Here is a 10,012-nt window from a genome sequence, read left to right on the forward strand (position 1 = left end):
AGGACAAGCGGCACCACATTACGTTGGGCCTGCCTATCATCAACCAGAGCCAGCATCTGTCAAAACTCCATCGGCTCCTTCGGCCGTTGTGGGTACAGAAGTTACTTCCCCTCCAGTATTGGCGGGCTCACCTAATGTTCAATCTACACCAATACAATCAGAACAGGTACTACCAGGAGGGCGAGTTCAGCTTAATACAGATCTATCGGCATCAGCTATGTCAGGCCCTGTGTCTCAGAATAGCCAGATTCCTACTAATTGGTGGGGATATGGCATGCCTCCAGAGTCATCTGCTTTCAATCCTAGATTACCTCAAGTGTTTGATGCAGTAGGGAGAGCGCCTATACCATCGGCCGTTTCGCCGATGGCTCAAGTGCCTCAATATGCCGCAACTACTTCTGTGCAACCAACTTCAGGAGGTTTCCAGATACCTATGGTTCAAACATTCAATTCAAGTCCATCGGCGAGCTTACTGCCGATGCAGCAGAAAGTCCCTGCTATGAGTCAAACTGGGGTTCAGTTCATGCCTCAAACCGGTTTTAATTATCCAACAATATCAGCAAATTACCAGCCATCGGTAAGTTTTGTACCGATGAGTTCTAATAATGATTGGTCAGGACAGTTACCTGTTCAACATACAGTTCAGCGAAATCAGCAGGTTGCAGGGATTCAACAAGGTCATATGCAAGCTGGTTTCCAGAATCAAGCATCGGCAGCCCAGCCGATGAATCCTTTCCAACAGGCTAATGGACCACAAGTAACGGCAAATATGCCGATTGCTGGAGATCGTGGGCCACAAAGATATGTGGAGGGATGTCAGCAGGCACCTGTAGAAATTCAACCGGTTCGTCAGCAGGAGGCTGATGCTTTTTGGGCCGATAAGATAGCAGAAATTATGAAGGATCAGTTTGGGATAAAGCCCAAGGTCAATACTTATTCTTATCGGACTCCATACCCTCCTGCATACGATTTAATTCCTCTCCCAAATCGGTACAAGGTACCGGATTTCACTAAATTCTCTGGGCAAGATGATACATCAACAATGGAACATGTCAATCGCTTCATTATTCAATGTGGAGAAGCAGCTAACAGAGATGAATTAAGAGTTCGATTATTTTCATCATCTTTGTCTGGATCAGCATTTACATGGTTCATTTCATTGCCACCAAATTCTATTATTACTTGGGTTGATCTAGAAAAACAATTCCATAAGTATTTCTTTGCTGGAATCCATGAAAAGAAGCTTACCGATTTAGTAAAATTGAGACAGCGTAATGATGAATCGGTAGAGAGCTTTGTGCAAAGGCTACGAGATGTAAAAAATAAGTGCTACAGCCTGGTGCTGGATGATCGGCAGCTTGCCGATCTGGCTTTCCAAGGGTTATTGCCACATCTTAAAGACAGATATGCTTCTCAGGAGTTTGAAAGCCTCAGTCATCTTGTGCAAAGGATCTCTGATCAAGATACTAGGGTTTTTGAACCTAAAAAGAATTGGAGTAAAAAGGTATCATTTGTTGAAGAAGTAGGAGATTCTGACTCTGATGAAGAACCAGTTATCGGCTTAGCTGAGTGGGTTAAGAATAAAAAGCCAATATCATGTCCCTTTGGTCAAAAAGAGCCAGAAAAGTTTACCTTTGATATCACCAAGGCCGATAAAATATTTGATCTTTTGCTTCAAGAGGGCCAAATTAAGCTGTCACCTAATCATGTGATCCCATCGGCAGAAGAGTTGAAGAAGATCTTGTACTGCAAATGGCACAATGCAACTTCACACAGTACAAATGAGTGCAAGGTATTCAGGCAACAGTTACAATCGGCTATTGAATCTGGGAGGATTAAGTTTGGTACTTCCAAAGCCCAGAAGCCGATGAAAATTGATCAACACCCTTTTCCAGCAAATATGTTGGATGCCAAAGGAAAGACCAAGGTTTTGACGTCAGAGGCTGCTGAGAAAAACGCGTCAGTGGACCCCCAACATCGGATAACTACCGATGATGCAAAAAGTAAGGGTTTGCTAGGAGAAAGCAGTAGTTCCAAAAATCCTCCTCGATCTGGCATTGTGATTACTCATCGGAGGCAGCAGGAGGGTTGGCGTCAACGTAATGACCGATATCGACAACAGCAAGAAGTGAGACGTCGGGAGGAATGGAATCGACATAAAGATCATTGGAGATGTCCGTTTTTCATCCATTGCTGGGAAGAAGGTATTAAATTGCCAACTGTTGAAAATTGCCCTGAGTGTAATGGTTATTACGGAGTCAATCGCTCAGAAAGGAGGTTTCAACTTGGTAATCAGGGTTCGTCTGTCAATGAGCCGATCAGAGGCAGAGCATCAGTGCATGATCGGCTGGGGGGCAGACTTAGTGTACATGAGAGGCTTGGTAAACGCGCTGGATATTTTCCAAGGAATCAAGAGGAGCTTGAGGAGATGGCAAACGCAAGAGTTCCCGATGAGGAAATATTCTACAGGGACCCTAATATACGTCGTGTAGAATCAACTAGGACTTGTTATCAGCCGGTTTGGAAAACCAAGTTTCCTCGATGGTGCCCAGAGGGTCTGACAAAGACGCAGAGGAGGAGGATGCAACGTGAGCGTCAGGAGGATTTATACCAAGAGGAAAATTCCTCCAATGAAAAGCCTGGTCGTCAGCAGTGGCAGGTAAAACACAAAAATAAGGGTCCATCGGCAGATGTTAATATGGTATTCATGTTGCCGATGGAGTTTTTGGCACTATCTGATAATGAGGAAGAAGTTGTTCTCTCTGATCAAGTAGCTCAGTTAACACTAGATCCAATGATGGCTGTTTTCGAGAAACCTACCGATGACGAGAGACAGCATCTTAAGGCTTTGTTTGTGAAGGGCAGAGTTGATGGGCAGCCTGTGTCTAAGGTACTTATTGATGGAGGGGCTGCGATTAATATTATGCCTTATGTGATGTATCGGAAACTTGGTAAGGGGGATCAAGACTTGACCAAAACCGATATGATGTTGAAAGATTTTGAAGGCAATGTGTCACCGGCTAAAGGGGCAGTGTGCGTGGAATTAACCATCGGCAGCAAAACCTTGCCAACGACGTTCTTTGTTATCAACGGCAAGGGTGCATATAATCTGCTTCTAGGGAGGGATTGGATTCATGCTAATTGTTGTGTTCCTTCTACAATGCATCAATGCCTCGTACAGTGGATTGGGGATAAGATTGAGGTCGTCCCTGGTGATTCTTCTTATATCATCGCATCGGCAGAATCAGATACTTATGAGCGAACTAAATGCATATCAGGAGAAGCTTGGGAAAAAGAGTTCCTTAGAGTTGCTGATTATGAAATTCCACCGATCCAAGCAGTCGGTTCTGAAGAGGAGTTTTAATGGATAGGTTTGCCGATGATGGAAAATTAGGTCAAGGGTTCACATCGGCAGATGATTTAGTAGAAGTAGATATTGGTGATGGTGATAGGTCAAGACCTACTTTTATTAGTGCTAAGTTAGATTCCAAGTGTAAGCAGCGAGTAACAGATTTGTTAAAAGAATATAAAGATTGTTTTGCTTGGGATTATACTGAGATGCCTGGATTAGACCGATCGATAGTTGAACATCGGTTACCTATCAAATCTGGATTTCGGCCACATCAGCAGCCAGCGCGCCGATGCAACCCTAATGTACTTCCTGACATTAAGGCCGAAATAACTAAATTAATTGAAGCAAAGTTTATTCGGCAATGTCGATACGCAGAGTGGATCTCTAATGTGGTTCCTGTTTATAAGAAAAATGGAAAACTTCGTGTTTGTATTGATTTCAGGAATCTCAACAAAGCCACACCAATGGATGGCTATCCAATGCCGATTGCTGATTTGTTGATTGATGCTGCGGCTGGACATCAAATTATCAGCTTCATGGATGGTAATGCAGGTTACAATCAAATATTCATGGCTGAGGAAGATATTCCCAAGACTGCTTTCAGATGTCCAGGTCATGTGGGGTTGTTCGAGTGGATAGTCATGACGTTTGGTTTGAAAAATGCCGGTGCTACTTATCAAAGAGCTATGAACTTTATTTTTCATGAATACATCGGCACATTAGTGGAGATCTACATTGATGATGTAGTGATTAAGTCTGGAGATATCACAGCGCATTTAGCCGATCTGCGAAAGATACTGGAGTGCACAAGGAAGCATGGATTGAAGATGAATCCTAATAAATGTGCATTTGGTGTATCGGCAGGACAATTCTTGGGTTTTATGGTGCATCAGCGAGGCATTGAAATCAGTAGGAAGTCTATTGATGCAATTAACAAGGTGATTGCTCCTGCTAATAAGACTGAATTGCAATCTTTGATCGGTAAGATTAATTTCATTAGAAGATTCATATCTAATCTGTCGGGTAAGATCAAGGCTTTCAGCCCACTACTTAAATTAAAAGCTGATCAGGAATTCGTATGGGGAGTTGAACAGCAATTAGCCCTTGATGAAATTAAGAAATATTTATCAAATCCTCCAGTGTTAGTTCCACCTCAACATGGGAAGCCTTTCAGGTTATATTTGTCAACTGATGATACAGTTATCGGTTCAGCTCTTATTCAAGAATTTGAAGGGAAAGAACGTGTTATTTATTATTTGAGCAGAAGGTTAGTGGATGCTGAGACGAGGTATTCGGCCATCGAAAAATTGTGTCTGTGTTTATACTTTTCTTGTGTCAAATTAAGGCATTATTTGTTAACTGCCGAATGTACGGTCATATGCAAAGACGATGTGGTCAAGTATATGCTGTCGATGCCGATGTTAAGTGGTAGAATCGGCAAATGGATTTTGGCATTATCAGAATTTGAACTACGTTACGAATCAACTAAGGCAGTTAAAGGGCAAGTGATGGCTGATTTTGTCACTCAGCATTGTAATACAGTGGACTTTCTGGGGATTGCTCCCTGGACACTTTTCTTCGATGGGTCCACATGTGGTGAAGGAGCAGGTATCGGCATTGTGTTAATTTCACCTCTAGGGAGGAAGTATGAGTTTTCATTGCCGATTGTTGCTACAGCAACAAACAATCAAGCTGAATATCAAGCCTTGATAAAAGGGTTAGAATTGCTGAAGGAGATACGTGCCGATGTTGTTGAAATCTTTGGTGATTCTATGCTAGTTATAAATCAATTGACTGGAAGTTATGAATGCCGAAGTGAAGCTTTGATTTCGTATTATGAAAGATGTTTGCAATTGTTGAAAGGATTTAGAGGTTTTCGTCTTGAACATATCTCTCGATTGCATAATGAGGAAGCTAATCGACTAGCTCAGCATGCTTCAGGGTATCAGCCTATTCAGGAAGTGCTAACATCGGCAGTTGATACCGATGACTGGAGGAAAGAGATTGTCGATTATTTAAAGGATCCACATAGAAAGGTTGAGAGACGTATAAGGTTCCAAGCTACCAAATATGTGCTCCTCGATGATGAATTATATTATCGAACTATAGATGGAGTTTTACTTAGATGTGTTAGCAATGATGAATCGAAAAGCTTGATGGGTGAAATTCATGAAGGAGTATGTGGGGCACATCAATCGGCTTTCAAGATGAAATGGATGATCAGAAGGAATGGATACTATTGGCCGACTATTCTTGAAGATTGTTTTAAGTATTTTAAAGGATGCCAGGAGTGTCAAAAGTTTGGTAATATTCAAAGAGCGCCTGCATCGGCTATGAATCCTATAATCAAACCGTGGCCGTTCCGGGGATGGGCTATTGATCTCATTGGTCAGATTTATCCGCCATCGAGTAAAGGACATAAATTTATCCTGGTTGCTACCGATTATTTTACAAAGTGGGTTGAGGCAATTCCTTTAAAAAAGGTGACATCGGTCAATATGATTGATTTTGTGAAAGAGCATATTGTTTACCGATTTGGTATTCCTCAGACTATCACTACCGATCAGGGCACTATGTTTACATCAGGAGAATTTGATGAGTTTGCTGTAGGTATGGGAATTAAAATTTTAAATTCTTCTCCATATTATGCTCAAGCTAATGGTCAAGCTGAGGCTTCTAACAAAGGGATCATCAAACTCATTAAGCGCAAAATTGAAGAAAATCCTAGGAGGTGGCATACAGTATTAAATGAAGCCTTGTGGTCATATCGGATGTCATGTCATGGTGCAACCAAAGTAACGCCTTATCAGTTAGTATATGGACACGATGCAGTATTGCCTTGGGAAATTAAGGTTGGCTCTAGACGAATACGTTCTCAAGATCAGCTGACAGCCGATGATTATAATACTCTTATGAAGGATGAGTTGGAAGATGTGGCGGGTCATCGGTTAAGGGCTTTAGTTAGTATCGAAGAAAATAAGAAAAGAGTAGCTAGATGGTATAACAAGAAGGTGAAAGTAAAAGAGTTTGCCGATGGAGATCTGGTCTGGAAATTGATTTTACCGATTGGGACTAAAAGTTCAAAGTTTGGAAAGTGGTCTCCTAATTGGGAAGGTCCATATCGGATAAATCAGTCTGTTCCTGGTAATGCATATATTTTAGAAACCCTCGAAGGGGTTGTGTTTCCCAGAGCGATAAATGGAAAATATTTAAAGAAATATTACCCTAGTATCTGGATAGATGCATAAAAGTATAAAGTGCCGATACAATAAATAAGATTACACGTTCAACAAGGATTGGATAGCTAATATCGCACGCAGGCGAATCTGGTCGGCTTCCTCCATTTCCTTGATATCGTCATCGGCGGCACCCTCCACAGGCTTGAGTTTTTTCTTCATGGCTAAAGCTTTGCGAGCTTGGATATCTCTTTCTTGCTGAAGGGTCTTGATGGCATCGGGTAGCTGGCTTTCTTCTTGTTGGGCATGAGTTAAGGCTGCCTCAACTTCTTTCAGTTCAGCCAATAGAGCCATCTTCCTTGCTGATAAATCTAAGATTTTCTGCTTAAGTTCAGCGCCCGAAGTCTGCAAGTTGCCGATGCCCTTGTGCTTCTCATCGGCAATCTGTTTCAGTTGTAGCATCTCTTCTTTGAGTTGAGCCTGAGCTGCTCTATCGGCAATGCGCTGAGCGGCCCGTTGATATTGCAGTTGGCGGCTTTCTAGGTGAGCTGCTGGGAAGAGTACTTCTTCAACATCGGCAGGGACCTGGCCCCGAATTGTTTTGAAGATTGCCTTTGCGGGGTCCGAGTCATCTACCAGTTGGGCGGTACCTTGTTGTAGCAAGTTCAGGAGGGTTTCCAACTTGGATTTAGTCTCTGCCGATATTGTTCCCAGTGCAAGGGAAGAACTTGTCTCCTCTCCATCGTCGTCAGAAATATCAATGGCAAAGGAAAATAGGCTGTTCGGGGAGTCTTGTTCCTGAGAGAGAGAGAGGGAGATCAGTTAGGGGTAAGTATGAGTATTGTAAATCAACTAGGCTGATCGGTTTACCTGTTTCAAGGCAATTTCTTGTGCTTGACTGGAGGAAGCAACCTGGAGTATGTCGTGTGGGGGATCGGCTGAGCTTGCCGATGGGATATCCTCTGTGACTTCATCGATGGTGGGCTCTTGAGGTATGACGGCCGATGACATTGGGGCAGATGTAGGGATCGGCATAGACCTTTGTCGTTTTGGCTGTGCTTCAGTATCTGTTGAAGCTTTGCGTTTTGCTTGGGCATCGGCAACGATGGGCTGGGGGGCATCGACACTTGTTGGTTGTGAAGCTTGGACATCTGGTACGTTTGCCGATGTACCCAATTGTTGCTGCAAAACAAGTGTAAGAGATGATATTTAACAAGTAAAATGTAAAGTCAAGAAGCTACCTCTGAAGGTTCATCGAAGGAAGTGGTGCTTGATATCGGCGGAATTGCCGATGACGATCCAGTAGTAGCTCTTACCCCCTGATGATTAAGGTTAATACAGTTTGTGATCGGCATAAGTAAAAATAAACGAGGTTGTTACCTTAAATGCTTTGACCAAGGTTGTAGCAGCAGCCGATGGAGTAGCCCTGGATGTAGCCAATTTGGACTTGGAAGTGATGGTCTTGGTACGAATCTTCTGGTGGGTCAAAGCGGCTAAGGTGGGAGCGTTGTAGCCGATCAGCGATGTTGGGAAAACAGGCCGGAGATTGAAGGGTTTCCCACTTTTGCTCACCGATGGTGCTGGGTTGTTAACCTGTTACAAGAGAATCGGTTACTGATATATGAAGGGAAAAGCAGAAGGGAGTTAAAGGAAACTTACCGCGTCGTCAGGGATGGCGTATTCAGGGTCGATCATGTGCCGATATGTGTGAGCAGAAGTTGCGAACAGTTGTTCTTTCCACTCTTGCCACCATTGCTTATATGACTCGGTGATGAAAGATATTGGTGTCCAGGTGGATATATCAACATCTGTAGTATCGGCATCGGGGGAGAGTTGTACTACCTTGTTCCAATCTGTTCCGCAGGTGATTGTTTCCCTGGGTTTGATCACATCGGCAAAGCAGAGTTTGATTGGCAATTGCCCAAAAGCCAATTGGCGGGATACTGCCGATGGGTTGTAAAATTCATAAGTAATGTTGGTGTTTTTCCCGCTGCCGAATGTGTTTACTGGAATTGCCCTGGGAGTAATGATAGCCATCATGAGCTCATTATCTTGATTCAGAGTGTTATCGGCAAAGTTGAAAAGAAGGGGGAATCTGTTGTCTTCGTCAATATAAGGCACCCAGGCCCTATGATCACGAGAAAGACCATTGTAGAAGCTTTGAAAGAATCTGCCGATTTGGTCTTCGTTGGCTTCTGTTCCAGGAAGGACAATTATGGCTTCACCAAAATTGAGGGGTGAGCGTGTTGCCGATTCATCATCCCCAAGCACATAGTCTTCAGCAATTTCTCGTGGGAATTGTTGAGCAAAAAAGTCCCATTGCAAACGTTTGTGCATATGGGCATTCAGCCACATGTTGATAAACCACCACGGGCCTCCCAGATTGCCGATGGGTTCGCCGAGCAAAAGTTTCTGAGACACTTGATGAAGAAGATGATAAGTGGAGCTCAGAAGGTATCGGCCAAGAGGAAACCTTACGCCATTAGCCAAAAGTTCAGCTGCAGGGAGGAAGGCGTTGGTTGGTCCTACTGATCGACCACAGAAGATGAATTTTTCCAACCACATATTCAGGAATGTGGCATGTTCCCTCTGGTTAACTGTCCCGGTCTTCTGGTATTCTTGAATGTATCCTGTCCAACCGCCGATGTTGCGGGTATTTACCCTGTATTCAGGCTTTCTACCATAGATGGAGCCTTCATCGGCAGTTGAGATGTCCAAGCCAGTAAGCATATGGATATCGGCAAGGGTAGGAGTGGCTGGGCCATGTCCAAACATAAAAGTATTGGTCGTGTCTGACCAGAAATAAGCAGCTGCAATCATCATTGATTCATTTTTCTGCATATCGGCAATAGATAGCCTAATGCATTGGTCTAATCTTCGTTCTGCCCAGTATACTTGCATCGATCTATTAACTCTCAAGTACCAATCTTTCCACCCCTTGGTGGTTTGGGCCAAGATCGGAATGTGTCTTTCCACAAATTCAGAGAAAATTTTGGGCTCTAAAGGGGATTCTGTTAACCTCTGCATTGATCAGATCGGTTGGATCTGGGTTGCCCATTGGACGAGGCATTGGACGTGCGGTTGATCGGTTGGGATAATTAATTTGTTGCGCAGTTCCTAAGGTTATAGAATCCAGAGAACAGAAGAAAGGAAAAATCACCGACTGAATGAATTTGCGAAAAGATTAAAGTAAAGGGTAATGGAAGTGGAGCGAACCGCGGGGACGTCGAAGTTGATGGCCATGGTCCTGAGGAAACTTGAAGTTAGCGCCGGAGAAGGGTTCTCCTTGGTTGAGGTCGCGCGGTTGTTCGTCGGAGTCGCCGCCGGAGAGAGAACACCAGCTGTCGATGTTTTACCACCGGCAACCCGTCATGGGAGTATCCAGGCGGTGATTTGTTCGGAGGGGTATCGGCGTATGCCGGAACTCGGTAGTAAACGCAGGGAGATAATGATTTATACTGGTTTGGTACGCCGGAAAATCATG

General features: G+C 43.7%; 1 protein-coding gene across 1 annotated transcript; it reads right to left on the minus strand.

Annotated features, from left to right (window-relative positions):
* Window positions 1–6,628: 6,628 nt before the first annotated feature.
* LOC136471019 (uncharacterized) lies at window positions 6,629–7,894 on the minus strand. The gene is made up of 3 exons (XM_066468751.1): window positions 7,770–7,894; window positions 7,399–7,710; window positions 6,629–7,326 (listed from the first exon to the last, which is right to left on the minus strand). The coding sequence occupies exons 1-3, from the start codon at window positions 7,881–7,883 to the stop codon at window positions 6,631–6,633; spliced, it is 1,122 nt and encodes a 373-aa protein (XP_066324848.1). The 5' UTR covers window positions 7,884–7,894; the 3' UTR covers window positions 6,629–6,630.
* Window positions 7,895–10,012: the final 2,118 nt, after the last annotated feature.

The sequence above is a fragment of the Miscanthus floridulus genome, chromosome 8 (genome assembly GCF_019320115.1).
Source record: "Miscanthus floridulus cultivar M001 chromosome 8, ASM1932011v1, whole genome shotgun sequence".
Lineage (NCBI taxonomy): Eukaryota > Viridiplantae > Streptophyta > Magnoliopsida > Poales > Poaceae > Miscanthus > Miscanthus floridulus.

Excerpts from the sequence above, each read along its gene's own strand:
- LOC136471019 (XM_066468751.1), bottom strand. The coding sequence starts at position 7,883 with ATGCCGATCACAAACTGTATTAACCTTAATCATCAGGGGGTAAGAGCT. Across the intron at positions 7,711-7,769 it reads CCTTCGATGAACCTTCAGAG|CAACAATTGGGTACATCGGC; the intron begins GTAGCTTCTTGA and ends CTTGTTTTGCAG. Across the intron at positions 7,327-7,398 it reads AAGAAATTGCCTTGAAACAG|GAACAAGACTCCCCGAACAG; the intron begins GTAAACCGATCA and ends TCTCTCTCTCAG.